The sequence below is a fragment of the Rattus norvegicus genome, chromosome 20, assembly GCF_021556685.1.
Source record: "Rattus norvegicus strain SHRSP/BbbUtx chromosome 20, alternate assembly SHRSP_T2T, whole genome shotgun sequence".
Classification (NCBI taxonomy): Eukaryota; Metazoa; Chordata; class Mammalia; order Rodentia; family Muridae; genus Rattus; species Rattus norvegicus.
Window position 1 is genome coordinate 9472471 of NC_141553.1, and position 21880 is coordinate 9494350.

Below are 21880 nucleotides of genomic sequence, written 5' to 3' on the forward strand. Positions count from 1 at the left end.
ACCAAAACCTCAAAGCAGAATCTTATTATGTGCAGCCCGTAGAATTCACTCCGTAGATCAGGCTAGCCTTAAACTCAGAGATCCCCCTGCCTCTGCCTCCTGGGTGCTGGGATTAAAGGCATGCATCACCATGCCCGGAAAATTTAAATCTTTTAAAGAACTCTCTGGCCCTTCCCCTTTCTTCCCCTAGCTCCCTTCTTCTGACGTAATTATATTTCAAACTTTGTAGATAAGCATCGGTTCCTATCGTAACCATACAAATGCGGACGCAAGATCTTGTCCCTGGGGTTTTCAAAGCCATGGCAATTAAGAAGGGAAAACAAACAATACAGGAAAGGGGCCAGGGCAAGAAACAGCCCAAAGACAAGTCCTCAATGGCCCACTTCCTCCAACCAGCCCCCAGCCCCTCCTACTTTGAACCACTTCCAGTCTTCATCCCACTCCCGGTCAGCCCGCCCTCTTCCCCCTACCTCTTTATATAACAGCCCCATTACAATGCATGCCCATTACAAAGGAATTAGTCCAGGGATTAGTTCAGAGTCTTCAAGAGGTAATCCTGTATGGAAATATCACCGCGAGCGCACAAACACACACACACACACACACACACACACACACACACACACACACACACAGGCATGTTTCCCTAATCCCCTGGGAATCTCTCAAGTCAACAAGGATTACCCATCACGCTGTTTTCTCCACCAACAGCACACCTGGTACCCGAGAATGTCCAGGTGTGAGAGGCTCAGTTGCTCTTTCCCACGCACCCCCATAGGCACAGCTAGGCACAGCTCCTCCCCTTGGCAGAGATTAAAGTACTGAGGAAAGCATCTCCAGGGCAGAGCAGGGCCAGATGTGAGAGTGTTAGTTGCAGGTGGCTCAGTGGTTAAGAGCACTGACTGCTCTTCCAGAGGTCCTGAGTTCAAATCCCAGCAACCACATGGTGGCTCAACCATCTGTAATGAGATCTGATGCCTCTTCTGGTGTGTCTGAAGACAGCGACAGTGTACTCACAGACATGAAATAAATAAAAAAAAGTGTTGATTCCAGACTTCTTCTGTTCATAAGCATTCCGTGTTTCCCAACAGTTTACAAAATATATCAACTGTTGACTGCAGGTGAAAAATAGCTTATGATTTTTCCCCCCAGTTCTTTAATGGACTTAACGCCTAACAGTTGAATACCACCCTTTCAGGATGTGCTGTTTACTGTCTTGGATGCGTCCAAAGGACTCTTAAAAGGAATCAAGAACATGCTGAAAAACATATTTCTACCCGCTATCCTTGCCACGGGCAACTGGGGTGCCTTAAACCAGTCTAAGCAGGGCGAATCCGAGAAACATATTTTCACAGAAACCATCAACAGATATCTTTTGTTTCTGGATGGTAAGTGTACGTCTTAAAAGTGTGGCAAACCACTCAAAACGAGGCCTTTTAGCTGCAGGGTTTGTTACTGAGAGCAGGGTTGATAGAAGGAAGGTCTTCAAAAGGAGATGGTAATAAAAGTCACCAGGAGCCCTGGAGAACAGGAGGGCCTTTCTCACCAGGGTTCTTTGCAGGTAAAAGGCATTCATTCTATCAGGAGGGATGTTTGCCTGTTCTTAGTCAAAGTTTGCCACTAAGAGATGGCTTAGCAGTTAAGAGCTTTTGCGGCTCTTGTAGAAGACCCAGGCTTGGTTCCCAGCCTCTCCCCCTCCCCCAACAGCAGCTCCTAACTCCAGTTCCAGAGGACCCAACGCCCCCTTGTGGCCTCCGTGGGTACTGCACACACGTGGTGCAAAACTTGGGCACACATATACATGAACACAGATATTTTCAAACCGGGCTTTACAACAATCTCCTTAAAATGTACTTTTATCACTTAACGCTGTGAAAGTATACAGTTTGATCCGTAAGTCAACTCACAAGCTCTCTCTCTTTTTCTTTTCGAGACAGGGTCTCACGTAGCCCCGGCCAGCTTCAAACTCCCTCTGTGCCTTCACCTTCCCAAGTGCTAGGGTGAAACCTCTATGCCTGGTTTATGCTAGGGGATCAAACCCAGGGTTTTGTGCATGCCAGGCAGGCGAGCGCCCTAGCAACCGCGCTCCATACCTACCCGTGCAATTATTTCTTTATAAGGCACTGGATCGTTCTCTTTTCTGTAAACCTTACAGCCCGGAAGCACTCCTCGCCGCGGAACGCGCGCAGGGACCTCTTCCTAACGTACCGTTTCCTTCTCTAAGGTGCCACCATCAGCATCGAGGGGACAGTGATGTTGAAGAAGGTGGACAATATCGATTTCTCCAAGCTGCACACCTTTGAAGAGGTCACAGCGGCAGCGAGCAGTTCAGAGATGGTGCATCAGCTGGAGGACGTCCTGATGATGTGGTACAAGCAGATCGAGCAGGTGGGTCCTAGCTTGAGGTGTGGGGGGTAGAGGGAGGGGGAGGGCGGGGGAGGGGGGATTGAGAGCGGGAAAATATCACAATGAAGAGAGCCACAGAGACAAGCACTTAAGTTCATCCTGGGTGGCCAGTGGAAGTGTTACCGCAGTCAGAAAGGCTTAGCCTAGTCTTTTGGTCTCTCTCTTTTTTTTTTTCTACCCCCGAGCTGAGAACCGAACCCAGGGCCTTGCGTTTGCCAGGCAAGCACTCTACCACTGAGCTAAATCCCCAATCCCCAGCCTAGTCTTTTTAATATCACCATTCCAATGAAGCAAAAGAACAACAAAACAAAAAACCATAGCATACATCAAACTTCTTGGGGCAGTTGTAAAATCATTAGGAATATTCTGTATAGATTTATTAATGCTGGAAATTAGTACAGTGATGGCTATTCCTTAACTAGCCAGTTAACCACACCAAGGCCTTTTACTATTTCAAAGCTGATGCTTTAGCTGAGCCGACTCTCAAACAGCTCATCTAAGTTACCTTGACCACCCAGCCCCATGTAGTCACGTGGCTAGCTATACCTTCCAGGCCCATAGTCACATCTGCCCCCTCTCATGTCTCCTAGCAAAATGACCTTCCTTTTTCTTCTTCCCAGAGTTTCTTTCTCCCTCCCAGGAAGTCCTGCCCTCTACTTCCTGCCCAGCTAATGGGCTGTCATCAGATTTTTATTAACGCCAATCAGAGAATGCCTGGGGTAGGTGAGGAAGGACAGAGGTACAACGTCACACAGTATATCCCATCAGGTAGTGGAGATAGCTAATTTGTTAAAGTTCTCATCATGCACATGAGAATCCTTGATTTCAATACCCAGCACCCATACTAAAAGTCAGGCGTGCAACTTTAACCCCAGCACAGGGAGAACAGAGACCGCTAGATCCCTGACATGGGCCAGCTGTCCTAGCCTAATTAGTAAGCACTAGGACCCAGTGAGAGACCCAGTCTCAAAACCATGTAGATGGTGCCAGAGGAATGACAACTGAGGTTGACAGCTAGCCCTCCCTTCAACATGTGTGCACACGGGCGTGAACACCCATGTAACCTGTGCATACAAGGGCATGAACACCCATATAACATGTGCATACAAGGGCAGGAACACCTGTGTACCATGTGCATACAAGGGCAGGAACACCTGTATAACGTGCATACAAGGGCAGGAGCACCCATAATACATGTGTGCACAAGGGCATGAGCACCTATATAGCATGTGCATACAAGGGCATTGAACACCCATATAACATGTGCATACAAGGGCAGGAACATCAGTGTAACATGTGCATACATACTAATTAATAGAGAGGCAGATCTTAGTAATAAGGGCAGAACCCTCATGATCTAATAACCTTCCAAAGCCCTTACCTCCAAATACTGAGGGTTAGGTCTCTGTGTTTGAGTTTGGGAGGACAGCCATGTTCAGCTGACATGTTAACATTACAGCGTTAGAGATTTATTCCATTATCATCATGGCGGAAAGCATGGCGGCATGAGACATGATGCTGTTGAAGGAGCCGAGAGTCTCATGTCTTGTTCCCTAGGCAGCAGGAAGTGACTGTCACGTGAGCATGGCCATCGCTAGCAGCAGCTTCCTCGAACAAAGCCACGCCCACTCCAGTAAGGCCACACCTCCTAATAGTGCTGCTCCCATGATCCTGTGGGGGTCATTGTCTTTCTTTTTTTTTTCTTTTCTTTTTTTCGGAGCTAGGGACTGAACCCAGGGCCTTGTGCTTGCTAGGCAAGTGCTCTACCACTGAGCTAAATCCCCAACCCCGGCATTGTTTTTCAAACCACCACACTGCCCTAGCAGAGGACATGAGTTTAGTTCCCAGCACCCACAAAGCAGGTTCAGCCTTCTGTACCTCCAGTTCCAGGGGATCTGATGCCCTTCTCTGGCTTCCATGGTGCACGTGCATGCAAACTAACACCATATACATAAGATAAAATAAAAAAATACATCTTAAAAAAATGTGACCTCAGATGCCAGCAAGATCCACTTAGAAAATTGTATTCTGTTAGACAGACTTATATATATATATATATATATATATATATATATATATATATATATATATATCAGTCATCCATATACTTAAGGAAGCAGAGAGCTTTATTCTTCCTTTCCCTCTGTAAGGATTTTCTACTTCTGGTATTACAAAGGTCAGGAATGCATATACAATGGCTGTCTTCGCTCAGGAGTCTCAGTGGAATCCCTCAGACTGTAGGCCTCTTATGGGATATTATCATGTCCTCCATTCAATGACTGCTGTAGTTTTGCCTTTAGTGCTATAATAAAATACCCTGACAAATAGCAGGGCTGGGAAGATATCTCATGGTAGAGTGCTTGCCTAATACATATGGAACCCTAAGTTTGATTCCCAGTATCACACATACACACACACACACACACACACACACACACACTTATGCACACACTCACACATGCACATACTCACACACACACATACATGTGCACACACACATGCATACACATGCACACACATACATGCACAGACACACTCACATGCAAACACACACATGCACTCACACATATACACATACACATGCACACATAATGCACACACATGCACACACTCATACATGTGCACATACACATACATGCACAGACACATAGTCACATGCAAACACGTACACACTCATACATGCATACACTCACACACATACACACGTACACATACATGCACACGCATGCACACACTCACATGTGCCCACACACATACATACACACACACACACACACACACACACACACACACACACGTACACATGCATGAGCGAGCATGCTTACTCATGCTCACCTTCCTCTCTGCCCTTATATAATTCAGGACCTCTGCCTAGGGAATGGCGCCACCACACTGGGCTGGGTTGTCCCATATCAGTTAGGGAACTCAGGACAATCACTCACAGGCATGTCTATAGGCCAACCCGTGATTAGGTTATTCACTGTTGAGTCTCAAGTGACAAAGACAAACGGCACAATGGTCAAATTAATTTATGTACTTTACAGAAGCATACGGACCTTCTCATTCCCAAGAGTCATTAGTTACAGCTGGCTAGCATTGTCAGGTGGCCTCGGGTGGCTACTATGTCAGGTGTACCATGGTGTCACGGTTTGACTTTGCAGTACACTGAGTGCCAATGGAGCTAGGCCTATTTAATGGCTGCTTAGGCTTCTTCTTGCTGACTCGCCTGTTTAAATCATTTACTTGGTTATCTTTTGGATTGATGGATGTTACCTTGTTGAACTGCTGGACTTCACATAGTGTTTTCCAGGTCTTAATTCTTGGTGGTTCCCGCTAGGTCCTGCATTCATTTGGCAGGTTGCCTTTAGTGATAGAAATCTTAACAACTTCAATTTCATTTCATTTTATGTGTGTTTTGCCTGCACGCATGTATGTGCACCACATGCTTGCAGTACCTGGGACAGTCAAAGAGGGGGCTATGCATGCAGTACCCAGGGTAGTTAGAAGAGGGGGCTATGCATGCAGTACCCACGGCAGTCAGAAGGGGGCTCTACATGCAGTACCCACGGCAGTCAGAAGGGGGGAGCTACTGGTAATTGTGATGACAATCAATTTCAGGTCCTTATTGAGAGTGAGCAGATGAGAAAAGAAGCTGATGATTCCGGCCCACTCACCGAATTGGAGCACTGGAAGCGCATGTCGGCCAAGTTCAACTACATCATTGAGCAGATCAAAGGGCCCAGTTGTAAGGCCGTCATAAATGTGCTAAACGTCGCACACTCCAAGTTGTTAAAGGTAAAAGGTTCTTTCATTGTAGACGGGATGTTCTTTAGAACGACTTACTAGAAAATTACCCTGATCAAACGGCCTCTTAAAAAATTTGAGACGTATTTTGAGTATATACCACAGGCAGCTGGAGTTAGAGGTGGTTGTAAGCCACCCAGCCTGGGAGCTAGGAAACAAACTCAAAGCCAGGAACACAATTAACACTGAGCTGTCTCTCCAATCCTCACCTCTTCCACTAAGTAGGCTAGGCCTGCTTACCCAGTAAGGCCCAGACATTTGCTTGACCCTATCTCCGCAGGACCGGGATGACACAGGTTCCACTCCACCCAGCTCTTTTGACATGGGCTCTGAGGCTCAAAACCAGGTCTCCTTGTTTTGCGGCAAGCACTTTTCTGACTAAGCTCTCTCCCCATTCCCACAAAAAAAGGCATCATTTTTGCATGTTAGGAATTTCAGATTTTCCTAGTTATGAAATACACCGTAGGCTGTTTTAATCAATTGCTATTTCTACTGTGCTATAGGGGGGAAAAAAACCAATCAATTCCTCCTGTCTAGCTTTATCTTGGTATCCTTCTCAGTCTTTAGAGACCACTCTTCCATTCCGTAAGGCGTCAGAGGGCTTCTTGCTACCCAGCCGTCATGCGTTTGTTAGAAGTGTCGAGCTTTGGGGCTGGGGATTTAGCTCAGTGGTAGAGCGCTTACCTAGGAAGTGCAAGGCCCTGGGTTCGGTCCCCAGCTCCAAAAAAAAGAACCAAAAAAAAAAAAAAAAAAAAAAGAAGTGTCGAGCTTTGAATCGGGCTCTCTCTCGGAGACCACCACAGTTCCCAGCTGACGAGGCAAAGGTTCATTTCTCAGTTTTGACAGTTCATCTGTGGTGTGCCATCCAGAGAAACGAGCGCTTTTTTATTTGGAAGGTGTTTGGGGAATTGCGGATCAATACAGATTTGCTGAAGTGAGGAGTCATGCCGGAGAGGTCTCAGCGACCGAGAGCACTCGCTGCGCTCACAGAGGACCTGGTTGTACAGGGCACCTAGCAACCACCTGTAACTGACGTCCTCGCCCACCTCCGTGGGCATTGCACACACGTGACTGCCCAGAGAGATGTGCAGAGACACACTGCACACATACAGTAAGAAAAGAACAAATTGAAATCATTCTGAATGGCTACGCAGAAAGACAAAAAAAGCAGAGTTTAGCTCCACATCCCTTTTCCCCACCTCCTTTATCTTTCTTCCTAGGGGTAGTTTTTTTTTTATTAATTTTTTAAAGATTATTTATTTCTTAATGTATGCACATGAGTACACGTATGTCTAGGCACCATGCAAGTGTCTGGAGCCTGCAGAAGAGAGAAGGCGGCGCTGAGTTCCTTGGAACCGCAGTCAGAAGTGGTTGTGAGCCCCCGCTGGGAGTGGAACCCGGGTCTTCTGCCACAGCAAGGGCTCTAACCACTGTGCAATCTCTCCAGCCTCTCTTCGGGGTCGCTGCCATGCACAGTTTGGCTTGGTCCTTTGCTTATTCAATTCCTTTCCCTTAAAGTTTATATTTCTCTGCATGGACGTGCAACAATGTTTTGTTTTTTTGTAAAACGTTTATACAGTAGGTATAAAACAAATGTCTTTTTTTTCCATTGTTTTTAATCAGATATTTTCTTTATCTATATTTCAAATATTATTCCCCTTCCCAGTTTCCCCTCTGGAAACCTCCTGTCCCATACCCCTATCCCCTGCCTCCATGAGGTTATTCCCCCACCCACCCAACAACTCCCTCCTGCCTTCCTACCCTGGTATTCCCCTGCACTGGGGCATCGAGCCTTCATAGGACCAAAGTCCTCTCCTCCCATTGATGCCCAACAATGCCATCATCTGCTATATATGTGACTGGAGCCATGGGTTCCTTCCATGTGTACTCTTTGGTTGGTGGTTTAGCCCCTGGGAGCTCTTGGGGGGGGGGTCTGGTTGGTTGATATTGTTGTTCTTCCTATGAGGTTGCAAACCCCCTCAGCTACCTCAGTCCTTTCTCTAACTCCTCCATTGGGGACCCCGTTCTCAGTTCAATAGTTGGCTGTGAGCATCGGCCTCTGTATCTGTAAAACAAATGTCTTTTAATCATATCCCTTCCCTACCCCCGTTCTTCATTCCTGATTCTGAAATTCTCACAACGTCCTGCTGTGCTGAGCTCTCCTTGCAGCATTAGAAGGCGTCTCTAGCCCACGGCTTCGAGCTCTCCCACCTCCTTTCCTTGGGCCAGTTTTTGGAAGGCCTAAGAACCACGTGGTCAGTTTGACGGCCATCATGGTGTCCCGCCTCTGGTTCTAATTTTCTGTTACCTATCTCATCATGGTGCAAAAAAACCCACGAGGATGGCCAGAGGAGGAGTAGTTCCTTGGGCTCGTGGTTTCCGAAGCATTACCCGTCGTTTGTTGGCAAGGTCCGGTAGAGCTCATGGTAGCAGGAGTGTGTGGGAGACGCCTTTGACGTGGTGCGGACTAGCAAAAAGGGCAAAGATATTGGCATCTGTGGAGGCCTTCCTCTGCCAGCCGCGCCACACGTCCTATAGCTCCACGGCCTTCAAAATGATGGCACTAGTTGAGAAACACGCACGGGAAAACACCAGTCTTTGACCAGATTTTCAGATTCAAAGGACAAAACTCGAAAGAAAAAGTTGACTTCCAACTGAGTCCATTTTGCCAATAAGGGTGTTTATTCCCTTTGAATCATGTTCTAGTATCGTGACTCACCGTTGAAGGCCCAGAACCGTTATGTAATGTCATGAGTAACCCATCTTGGAAGAACCAATCTGGGCAGTCTTAAGTCTGTAGACAAGGACAGCAACCACAGAGGAATGACTAATTTTTGTCAAGAATTTAATGTGCTTGTAATAGCCAGTTCTTAAGTTCTACAAGACAGGGAGTTATCAGAGGCTGATGATGGCTCAGTGGTTAGGTGCACTTAACTGCTCTTCCAGAGGACCCTAGTCTGGTTCCTGCCACCCATATCAGGAAGTTCACTACCTGTAACTCCAGCTCCAAGGACTCTGCCGCCCTCTTCTGGCCTCCTTGGGTACCTGCACTCACTCACTTACAAACTCCCTCTCTCCTACTCCATAAACACATAATTTAAAAAATTTTTTTCTTTCTAAAATATTTATGTATGTATGTAGGTGCCTTGTCTGCATTTTGCACACCAGAAGAGACTGTCAGATTTCAGGAGACTATGGTTATTAGACAGTTGTGAGCCGCCATGTGAGTGCTGGGATTTGAACTCAGGACCTCTGGAAGAGCAGCCAGTGTCCTTAACCACTGAGCCATCTCTTCAGCTCAAGTGAATCTTTTTCAGAAAGAAAAAAAAAATCACACCAATGAGACTTCGACGTTTTTTTTCCCCCAGTGTCTGTTTGCTCAGGGAAAACAGCTTGAGTTTCTTGACTTAAGTTGCATCACACTGAGATGTTTGGAGTGATAATTGGATTCTTAACGCACTTTCAATTCCTTAGAACTGGCGGGATTTGGATGCGCGAATCACGGACACGGCAAATGAATCGAAGGACAACGTGCGCTACTTGTACACCCTGGAGAAAGTATGTCAGCCCCTCTACAACTACGACCTGGTGAGCGTGCTCCTCAAGGTGGGCTTTCTAGGGCCTGGAGGGGTGGCTCAGCGTTCGGAAGACTGAGGAGTGCGGTTCCTAACGCTAGCTTGCATGATTAAAGCACTTGGTCGCGGCGCTCGAGCGCAGCAGCCCTTGGAAGCAAACCGGGGTAACGAGTGCGCAGGAATTTACTTCCTGCGTCTCGATTTTTAGGTCTCCATGGCACACGGCATACAAAACTTGATTAATGCCATCAGGATGATTCACAGCGTGTCGAGGTATTATAATACATCAGAGAGGATGACGTCATTGTTCATCAAGGTGAGATCATCATCATCGCGTGTATGTGTGATGTTTGTGTAGCAGGGCACAGTTGTGTTACAGCAGCTTGGGGAGATCAGGGGACCACTTTGTAGGGTCTGTTCTGTCCTTCTGTCTTTACATGTGTGCCTTGGATTAGACTCGTTGCCTGGCAAGCACCTTGATTTGCTGAGCCATCTCAACAACCTATCATGGCAAATTCTCTCTCTCTCTCTCTCTCTCTCTCTCTCTCTCTGTGTGTGTATCTGTCTCTGTGTCTCTGCCTCTCCCTTTCCCTCTCTCTCGCTCTCTGTCTCTCTGTCTCTGTCTTTCTCTGTCTCTCTCTCCTGAGACAGGGTTTCTCTGTGTAGCCCTGGCTGTTCTGGAACCTGCTCTGTAGACCAGGCTGGTCTCGAACTCAGAGACCCACCTGCCTCTGCCTCTGAGTTCTGAGATAAAAGGCTGCATTGCAGCACCACCGCCCCGTCTCTATGATGAGTTTCTAAGGGAAGTCATACCCATGGTCTTTCCCTTTAAGGTGTGGAAGGGAGTTGTGAAGTACTCTTGGTGATCTGGCTTTTCGAACTTCCACATGGGGGTGGCTGGTAGGGTAGGGTGGGCTGGGTTATCAGTTGTACTCAACTGTGTTTAACACTAGCAATGAGAACTTTGAGATCAGCCCCTCAGCTTAAAGATAGCCATTTTCTTCAATTTAGTCAATCTAAGTACTTTTGAGTCTGCTGAGTAGATAAGGCTTTATTTAGTTTGTATAAAATGTTCATCTTGTAGTTAATTATCTTTAAAGACATTTAAAAAATTATCTGAGATACATTTGAATAGAATCTAATTAGATAAGTAAAGGCATAGCAGAAGTGGAAACAGGGATTTAATAAATGCTTCCCCCTGGAGGACCACAGGAATCCTCTCAGTTCTTTTCTTTTCAGTTTCTATCGATATTTCAGGTTGAGAGCATTCTTGGTTCCAGATTATATTTTTTAAGATAATTTTTTATATTTATTTATTTTATGCATGTGAATACACTGTTGCTGTCTTCAGACACATCAGACCCCATTACAGATGGTTGTGAGCCACCGTGTGGTTGCTGGAATTTGAACTCAGGACCTTGGGAAGAACAGTCAGTGCTCCTAACCACTGAGCCATCTCTCTAGTCCTCTCCCCTAATCATTTTTTTTTTTTTTTAGGTTCTCCCCTAATCATTTTTAAGTGGCTGTCATTCATTACTTTGGACTAGGTTAGGACCTAAGTGGAAGTGTATTAGACAAATAGAAAATGTGCTGGGGGGAGGGGCTGGAGAGATGGCTCAGTGGTTAAGAGCACTGACTGCTCTTCCCGAGGTCCTGAGTTCAATTCCCAGCAACCACGTGGTGGCTCACAACCATCCGTAATGGGGATCTGGTGCCCTCTGCTGGCATGTCTGATCAAAATATAATGTGCTTGACTTTGGATCTCATGGCCCCAGTGACAGGGATGGGTTTTCTTTTTTATTGGATTTGTTTGTGTTTTTTAATTTTGTGATTTACTCTGTGACTTTTAATTTATCACGTACATTATGCTTTTAAACGGCATTTACCGACGGCCACTTTGTACCCACCTTTATTTTAGGTAACCAATCAGATGGTGACAGCCTGTAAAGCATACATTACTGACGGGGGAACAAACCACGTGTGGGACCAGGAAACGCCAGCCGTCCTAAAAAAGATCCAGGTTTGGAAAAGAGTTTCGTTTTGAGAAAGCAAAGCTCTCACCTGACAGCTCAATTTCCTTCCCTTTGTTCGGTCATGAATGGAGAAGTGGAGTGTGGGAATATAAAAGAGGATTTCTGTGGATACTTCACTCTGCTGGGGCTCAGTGGTAGTGTTGGGAGGACCGAAGCCTTTCGGTAGACATCCGCAAGCATGCACAGTGCCCCGTAATTAAAAGTAACAAAGTATTCTATGTGTTAGAATGAGAGGAGCAGGTTAAAGTAGCTGGAAAGGTGGAAAAACTAACTGAAGTGGGCTCTGGCTGGCAGGTTTGTAGTATTGGATTGCAACACTCACCTGCTCTGCCGAGACCAGGACAGATGCCCCTCCCCCTGCCCCGCCCCTAAAGCCATAGACAAGTATCTGTGTTCGAAGTACAGAAGGAAAACCGGAAGCTGAGGCACCTGTTAGGGTAGAAATCTCTGCTCGCATGTGGACAAAACACAACGGGCTAACATGGTTCCACCGGGAAAAGTTTAATGAGAGAAGAGTAGAAGAGGAGAGGAGTAAAGGCGGGACATGAGCACGTGGAGGGAAGTGGGGAGGGGAATGACGAGAGAAGGGACAAAGGGGAAGAACAAGAGCAAGGAGCAAGAGAGAGAATGAGGAGGAGGCAAGCAACCCCTTTTATACTAAGTCAGGCAAATCTGGCTGTTGCCAGGTAACTGTGGGGGTGGAGCTTAGACAGACAGCCAATAGCACCTATTCTAGGAGTGTGGAGAAACTGGGCTAAGGATGTAGCTGGATTGGTAGAAAGTTTGCTAAACACGCGTGAACCTCTAGGCCCCATCTCTGGCAGCCCATAAAAGAAGCAGGGAGGCGCGGGGGTGGGGGCGGGGGTGGGGGCGGGGGTGGGGGTAGAGATGGGAGCATTGGAAATTCAAGATCAACCTCTTCTACACAGGGAGTTTGAGGTCACCCTGGGCTACATGGGATTCCCGTTCTCAAACAACAGCAACAAAATGTGGAGAAATGGGGCTGGAGAGATGGCTCAGCAGTTAAGAGCACCCGACTGCTCTTCCAGAGGTCATGAGTTCAATTCCCAGCAACCACATGGTGGCTCACAACCATCTGTAAAGAGATCTGATGCCCTCTTCTGGTGTATCTGAAGACAGCTACAGTGTACTTATATATAATAAATAAAATAAATCTTTAAAAAAAAAATGTGGAGAAATGAATGGGCTAAGAGAAAAAAAATGGTTCTGCAGAGGACGCATCTGCAGTTTTTCCGTTGAGATTGTGGGCTTCTCTTCTCCTGTCTACATTCCACATGGGACTTGATTGTCAGTCCTGAGAAACACAGATTCTTTTCCTGGGATCACAAGCACTAATGGACAAAGAAAAGACCCATCAAACCCTGGAGAAGCAAAACAGCTCTCAGGAACTCACAGAAGAACGAGCCCAGGAGCCCTGGGAGTGGGGGGAGGGGCTCAAGCAACGGGGAGCCAGCTTCAGGGAGACTTGAAAGTCTGGACACAGCTTTCACCTTTTGACAGCAGAGCACAAACATTTGGAAGAAGCTTTGAAATGTTTCCAGGGAATACACCTAAAAGACAGAGACGAAACTGTGCCTGCAAGGACAAGATGGTTTATCAGAAGGGACGAGCTGAGCCGGTCAAGACATGGAGTGCCAGAGTGAGCAAGAAAAAAAAAAATCTCAGAAAAAAACAGAAGTGCACCAGAGTCGGTGCTGAGGGCAAGAAATACCGAATGACAGTCATAGTCAGTGTTCTATTCTGTGAACAGATACCATGACCATAGTAACCCTTATAAAGGACAGCATTTAGTTGGGACTGGCTTACAGGTTCAGGGTTCAGTCTATTATCATCAAGGCAGGAGCATGGAAACATCCAAGCAGGCATGGTGCAGGAGGAGCTGAGAGTTCTACATCGTCATCTGAAGGCTGCCAGGAGAAGACTGACTTCCAGGCCCACAGTGACACACCCACTCCAACAAGGCCACGCCCACTCCGGCAAGACCACGCCTTCTCCAACAAGGCCACACCTTCTAATAGCGCCACTCCGTGGACTGAGCATTGACAAACCATAACAATATCTTCTCCCAACTTTTTTTTTTGTTTTTTTGTTTTTTTTATGCCCCACTAAGTTCATTTAGGGCACTGGTGTAAGGCTGTCCTCTGAAGCTGAGAGAATCCTACTTGTGGACACACCCTTCTGAAAGAAGGACATCCCATCCCGACAAGTATAAAGTGTCCGTAGCTCCTCAGTAAGAGGTGGGGCCTGGAGCTCATCCTCCCCATCCCTGCCTGGCTTTTGCCTGGCTTGATCTTGTGCAGGTCTTATGCAGGAAACCACAGGTGCCTATAAGTTAATAAGTACAACAGCCGCATCCAGAAAACAGCATGTCACAGCCCTCCAAACCCTCTTACTACTCAGACATCCTTCTGGCCCTCCTCATCAATGTTCCCAAGCCTTGGTTGGGGAGGGGGTGTTGATAGGCGTCCCCCTGAGTGCTGAGCGCTCAGTCTCTCGTTTTCAACATTCTGGCCAGTCTATATCTGTAGACGCTGTTTCTGGGGGGTGGGGGGGTGGAGAAAGAAGGTTAGAGGGGAAAGGGGGCATAGACCTCCTCAGACTACTTCCTGTTGACTAGAGTCGCCGAGTTCTTTGGGGCAAATCCAATTTTTTTTTCTTTTTTTCTTTTTTTTTTTTCCGGAGCTGGGGACCGAACCCAGGGCCTTGCGCGTGCTAGGCAAGCGCTTTACCGCTGAGCTAAATCCCCAACCCCCAATTTTTTGTCATCAACATACCTCCAACTTCTCGTTGTTTGTGAACACCTGATGAACCACGACAACAGCTACCAGGAGCAACTGTGGGGATCGGAAGCCTCCTCCTCTTCCTCCCCCTCCTCCCTCTCCTCCTCTCCCCTCTCCCCCCACCCCCTCCTCCCTCTCTTCTCCTCCCCTCCCTTTTCTTCTCCCTCTCATTCTTCTCATCTCCTCCTCCTCCCTCTCCTTCCTCTGCTCCTCCTCTCTTCCTCTTCCTCTTTCCCCCTCTTCCCTCTTCTCCCTCTCCTCCTCCCTCCTCCCCATTCTCTTTTCCTCCTCTTTCCTTTCCTCCTCCTTCCCTCTTCCCCTCCTCCCCCTCTTCCTCCTCCTCTCCTTCTCCTCCAACTCTTCCTACCTCTCCTCCTCCCCCTTTTCCTCCCTTTCCTCCTCCTTTTCTCCTCTTCCTCTCCTCCTTCTCTTATCTTTCTTCATGCTTTCTACCCGTCTCAGAGCTCTGGGGTTTACACCCTCTCTAGAGAATTAAAACTATCTGCAACTGGTGAAGATCCCGGACTCCCTCAGTGCAGGAGGCAAATCACAATCACCTGCTGTGAAGTAGCCTCTTATCCCACACTTGGGATTAAAAAAACAAAACAAAACAAAACATATCCACGTAACACAACTGGTTTTTGAAGAAACCAAATCTCCATTGACTCTCCATTGGCTGCTGCCTACTGCAAAATCACGTCTGACCCAGCTCGGGTCTATGAATAGTCTGATTGGCTACTCTGACTGTATCCGAGTCTTTTTCTTTTAGTCTGGATAATTTTGGTGCACAATTTGTGTGTGTGTGTGTGTGTGTGTGTGTGTGTGTGTGTGTGTGTCTGTCTGTCTGTCTGTCTGTCTGACTGACTGACTTTTAATAATAAAATTTAAAACAAACATTTAAAAACAGATATTGTCAGTAATATATGTACAGAGAGGGCACGGACATCTGGTAAAAGCACCAGCCTTTGTTTGAGGGGCTGATGGGATTGGTATGGTCAGCCTATCACAATGCTGTTGCCCCACTCCCTCCCTGATTTTTTTTTCTTTTTTCTAATTCTCCTGTAGGATTGCATCTTTCTCTTCAAGGAGTACCAGGCATCCTTTCACAAAACAAGGAAGCAGATTTTAGAATCCTCAGGGGAGAAGTCTTTTGAGGTTTCCGAAATGTATATATTTGGAAAATTTGAAGCCTTCTGTAAGAGACTGGAGAAGGTAAGGGTCTTAGTCAGGGTTTCTATTCCTGCACAAACATCATGACCAAGAAGCAAGTTGGGGAGGAAAGGGTTTACTCAGCTTACACTTCCACATTGCAGTTCATCACCAAAGGAAGTCAGGACAGAAACTCATGCAGGTCAGGAAGCAGGAGCTGATGCAGAGGCCATGGAGGGATGTTGCTTACTGGCTTGCTTCCCCTGGCTTGCTCAGCTTGCTCTCTTATAGAACCCAGGACCACCAGCCCAGGGATGTCACCACCCACAATGGGCTGGGCCCTCCCCTCCCTTGATCACTAACTGAGAAAATGCCTTACAGCTGGGTCTCATGGAGGCGTTTCCTCAAGGGAGGCTCCTTTCTCTGCGATAACTCCAGCTTGTGTCAAGTTCACACAGAAAACTAGTCAGTTTTCTGACTAGTCTTGCAGTCCTAGGACCCCCACCCCGAACCACATGGTGCTGGTTATTTTTGGGGATTCAGGTAGTGTGGGTGGGGATCATTGACTCAGGTCTCCTGGTATTGATCTGACTCGTTCAGTCAGGTTATTCATACCACAGCATTTATTTGAGCTGGTATCTTCTCTCACTCAGGGATAGCGCCTTGGGCAGGCACAAGGCTATTGCAGAATTTCACCTCTCCCGAGACCTCAATTCTTCTTGCACAGATAGATCTTGAACTTGAAGGCTTCTGCTCTCGACCACAATATCAACCTGAGAAAATGTGTGTGGCTGGTGGGCCCCATAAACGGGCAGTGACTGAAGCCCGTTTGTACAATTTCTGTCTCCCTCCCTCCCTCCCTTCCTCCCTCCTTCTCTCTCTCTCCCCCTCCCTCTCTCCCCCTCCTTCCTCCTCCCCTTTCTCCTCCTCCTCCTCCTCCTTCTTCTCTCTCTCTCTCCCCCCTCCTTCCCTCCCTCCTTTCCTTCCTCCCTCCTCTCTTTCTCCCTCCCCCCCCCTCTCTTTTTCAGGACCAACATGCACAATGCATTTCTGAACAGTGTGTCAGAGAAGCCTTTGCTGGACAGATAGCTGCAGCTCTGGCTTCCGTCATTAGGAGTGACTGAGGAGGAATGGCACTGTTTAGAAGGCTGTAGGGAACCCACACTAAAGGTTCCTAGGTATCAGTCTTTGGAGGGTGTCTTAGTCAGGGTTTCTATTCCTGCAACAAAACACCATGACCAAGAAGCAAGTTGCGGGGGAAAGGGTTTATTCAGCTTACACTCCCTGTTCATCACCAAAGGAAGTCAAGACTGGGACTCACACAGGGTAAGAACCTGGAGGCAGGAGCTGATGCAGAGGCCATGGAGGGGTGCTGCTTACTGGCTTGCTTCCCCTGGTTTGCTCAGCTTGCTCTCTTATAGAACCCAGGACCACCAGCCCAGAGATGGCACCACCCACAATGGACTGGGCCTCCCACCCTTGATCACTAACTGAGAAAATGCCTTACAGCTGGGTCTCATGGAGGCATTTCCTCAAGGGAGGCTCCTTTCTCTGCGATAACTCTATCCAGCTTGTGTCAAGTTGACACACAGAACCAGCCAGTGCACATGGTGTCTATGATATCATGGGACTGGAGAGATGGTTTCGTTCAGTGAGGTGCTCACTGAGAGCCTGGGCGAGGATACCTATCAGCCCTGTAAAAAGTTGGGCAGAGTGGTGCTTGCCTCTAATGCCAGTGCTGGTGGAACAGAGACAGGTGGGTCTACGGACCTCACTGGCTAGCTGGTCTAGCCAAACAGAGAAGGTCCAGATTCACCGAGAGACTCTGTCCCGGAATCTAGGAAACTAAGTCGGAGGGGTTGTAGGGATAGCCTAACCGTGAAGAACACATGTGAGTTCAATTACCAGCACCCTTAACTACTTGTAGCCCAGTTCCGGGGGAATCCCATGCCCCCTTGTGGCCTCTAGAGGAAATTGCAGTTATGCGCATAAATACTCTCACCCGCTTCCATATACTTAGAAAAGAAAATAAATCTTAGGCGACGTAGGAAGACAGATGTAACTGCAGATAACCCTGCGAACGGGTCAAGCTAAGTGTGGAAAGATGCCAAATAAAACAAATGCCATTTGTTTTTCTCTTACTACAGTTCATAGATTTCATGTGGACACATAAAACCGTGTTAGGCTTTTCGGCTGTTGTAGCCAGAACAGCTCTCTGGTGAGTGAGTTGGTCTTGGAGGTTAGAATACCATCAGGCTGGTAGCCTTGCCTTTTGCCTCACAAAATAGGCACATGTCGCGTCTGTATCAGGAGACAGTCCAGTCATTTCCTGTGTCTTACAGATTGTGTCATGGACTGTAAATTTCAGGCTGGCCTGCATTTCCTCCAGGTTTGGAGATCCAGTCTGTGGAATGTCCAGAAGTCGTTTCTGGAAGTGCACAGAATTTGTGTGGTTAGAATAAGTGATCGTGGGCTGGAGAGATGGCTCAGCGGTTAAGAGCACTGACTGCTCTTCCAGAGGTCCTGAGTTCAAATCCCAGCAACCACATGGTGGCTCACAACCATCTGTCATGGGGTGTGATGCCCTCTTCTGGTGTGTTTGAAGACAGCGACAAGTGTACTCATACATAATAAATAAGTAATTTTTTTTAAAAAAGAAATTAATTCCAATATAAAATCCCAAATCAACCACAGTGCGACGAGAGTCCCTCAGGGTTCTTCCAGGTCAGTAGCCATTCCTGTCGTCTTCCTGTGGTGTTTGTCAGGTTTCTTGCTGTCATTGCTGTTCTTGCTATTGTGACAGGATAGATGAGGGAGGGCTCGTTTTGTTTTACAGAGTTCAGAAGTGTCTGTCCATGGTTAGCCCCATGCCCTTGGGCAGGATGTCATAGCTGTGTGAATGTGTGAGAGAATCTGCTCACACTATGGCAGAGAAAGCAGGGAAGAGAGAGACAGGAAGGGCTGGGACCAGGCAGAAGTATGTCATACTTTTTTTGCAATCTACTCTTAGTAAAACATTCAACTGTTTCTCTTGCCCACCACCCAGCAGAGGTAGAAGAGAAACGTTATTGGGATATGGGGGAGGTGGACTTGTTTAGCAATAGTTCTTTGGGGGTGAACTCGATCTTCTTTGGCAGTTCAGTCACCATGAGTATGTTGTTGTAAAATATAAAAATAAAAAAAAATAGTTGTCTTTTACCCCGCTAGGTCCGCGCTGTGGTGCCCCAAGATATCTGCTAGATATCTGGAAACACATCCCAGCCGCATGCTTTCCTACACTCAAACCCTCACATAAAAGAACACACAACACAATAATCTTTGACCCAATTGGTAAGATATAATTTCCCACTTAAACATACAAAGCCCGGTACCATCCATCCCTTAAGAACATTGATAACAACCTGTAAATACACAGAGCAGAATCTTTTTTTTTTCTTTTTCCTGGAAGCTGGGGACTGAACCCAGGGCCTAGCGCTTGCTAGGCAAGCGCTCTACCACTGAGCTAAATCCCCAACCCCCTCAGAACAGAATCTTAACATCACTTGCCATGGCTTCTCCCCTCTCTCCATCTCCTGTCTCTCCTCTCTCTTCTAGTCTCCTCCTCTTCCTTCAAACTTCTCTCCCGCCCATCCTTCCTTCTCCTCCAATGACAGGCCTCCTCCTATCCTGTACCTGCCCCTCACCTGTATTTACAAATTCAATGGGGAGAAGGTTCTGGTGAAGTCACCTGATTCCTGAGATAGTGACAGGGCAGCTGTCCTTGGGGCAGTGGAATTAGCATTAAAAATACAGATAACTCCAGGGCAAACCACAACATGAGTGGAGATCAGCAATGCTATGTAAGGTGAACTAAATCACGGGAGTCGTTAGCAAAGAACAGCAGGGTAGAGCGAGTGAAACCAATGCTCCCAGCTCCTCTCCCACTGTCTGTGGGGACACATTTATACTCCTTCATCACAGGTCCTTTCACGTGTCTGCTGTAGCAAAAAACATCCTCTCACCTGTGTCTGCTTCAGAAAGACATTCCTTTCACCTGGGTGCCCCAGCAAAACCTCGTTTGCCATAACTGACTTCCCAAAGAAACCAGAAGTTTCCACTTCAATAACCCTCCCAGGCACACCCTCAGTGGCCTCCTTCCTCTAGCTAGTCCTTTCTCCTAATGTCTCAATCACCTTCCAAGCTGGTGCCACTGGTCGGCACAGGAGCCCCGTCTAGAGGAGGGGCCTGAGAACTCATGTCTTTTTTTTTGGGGGGGGGGGGGGCTGAGGACTGAACCCAGGGTCTTGCGCTTGCTAGGCAAGCGCTCTACCACTGAGCTAAATCCCCAACCCTGAGAACTCATTTCTAACAACGTTTCCTTTGGAAGATCACGGAGATGATAACCATCGTGCAAACATACTCGGCCTTGAGCAACTCTACGATCGAAGGGATCGATATTTTGGGGATCAAGTTTAAAAACATTTACCAGGGGATCAAAAAGAACCAATATGACATCCTGGACCCGCGAAGAACAGAATTTGACACAGACTTCTCAGATTTTATGGGGAAAATCAACACGTTAGAGGTGAGTAGGTACACAAACTCTCGTATTCATAAAAAAAAAAAAAAAAAAAAAAAAAAAGCATGGTTGGTGGTTCCGCTTGGTACTGTTATTAAAATGTCCACACAGAGCGATGCTCCTGAATTAATCACTTTTAAAAGGTTTTTATTTCAGTTTGTTTTTCTGTCCACATGCATGCCTGCATACCATATGTATGCCTGGTTCCTCAGAAGCCAGAGGAGGGTGTCAGATGCCCTGGACTGCAGTTACAGTTGTGAGCCACCGTGTGGTTGCTGGGAATGGAGCCTAGGTCCTCTGCAAGAGCAGCCATCTTGGGGTTGGGGATTTAGCTCAGAGGTAGAGCGCTTGCCTAGAAAGTGCAAGGCCCTGGGTTCGGTCCCCAGCTCCGAAAAAAAAGAAAAGGAAAAAAAAAGAGCGGCCATCTCTCCATCCACATGGGTTTAGTATTTATTTTATTCCTGTTCAAAGTTGCTTTAAGAAATCTGTAGGGTGAATAATTTTTTTAAAGCAATTTATAAAACATTTTCCACCTGTATGTGTGCCTACATGCACATGGATGTGTATGGTCGTGTGTCCAGTCGTGTGAATGTGTGTGGGGGATTTATGTGCAAGGTGGGAAGTCCAGGGGACAACCTCGGGTGTCTTCTACCTTTTATACGAGCTAGTGCCCGACATTGGCCTGAAACTTCACCATAAACTTCCAGTGATCCACCTATCTCTGTGATCCTGATTCATTGTGAGGATTTTAGGCACTCACTACCATTTTTTCTTTTCTTTTTTTTTTTTTTTTTCGGAGCTGGGGACCGAACCCAGCGCCTTGCGCGTGCTAGGCAAGCGCTCTACCACTGAGCTAAATCCCCAACCCCTTGTAGGGGCCCTTTTCATGCAAACCATCACGGGATCTGAACTTAAGTCTTCATGCCTGCAACCCATGTGCTTTACGGACCATATCATTTTTCTGGCCTCTCATCTTTTTATTTTAATTTTTAGTGAAAACTGAGTATATCCAGTAAAATACATGCATGAATAACCATACATCCAAGGTCTTTTATACACTGTTGTATTAAATATTAACACTATTCGTGTTGCCCTGCTGGTGGTGGCGGCGGCGTGAGGTCCTTGCCCTGCCCAAATGCTTGGGATTCTTGAGTGAAAGTCACACACACACACACACACACACACACACACACACACACACACACAGAGCCTTATTTTTAATATGCCCTAAGCAGCCCAACAGCTGGGCCAGTCCCAGACTTCCACATTGCTAAAGCCTCCCTTCCGATATTCCTAAATTATTACTAAAAATCTATATTCCATCTTTGTTATTCCAGACCTAAGCGGGGAACGGGGTCTTGGGGCCGCTCTTTCCTGCCTCTTACATGACTGGATGCTTCCTTTTTGCAGCTCTCAAGCCTGATCCTTCCACTTCCCCGGGATGGGGGTTCTAAATCCATTTTCTTCTCTGGGTTCCCTTCCCTGGGAAATCTAAAGTCCTACCTCGATTTCCCTGCCCAGCCATTGGCTGCTGGCAACTTTATTTACCAATCA

The 21880-nt window shown here is 47.1% G+C and overlaps 1 protein-coding gene across 1 annotated transcript in view; it reads left to right on the forward strand.

Moving 5' to 3' along the window:
- The window catches only part of Dnah8 (dynein, axonemal, heavy chain 8), a 256161-nt gene that overhangs the window by 18103 nt on the left and 216178 nt on the right, over window positions 1-21880 (forward strand). Inside the window, 8 exon segments of the mRNA NM_001427092.1 lie at window positions 1199-1388; window positions 2225-2388; window positions 6025-6201; window positions 9685-9798; window positions 9994-10101; window positions 11704-11805; window positions 15685-15831; window positions 20135-20332. Of these exon segments, the coding sequence (NP_001414021.1) occupies window positions 1199-1388; window positions 2225-2388; window positions 6025-6201; window positions 9685-9798; window positions 9994-10101; window positions 11704-11805; window positions 15685-15831; window positions 20135-20332 (1200 nt within the window).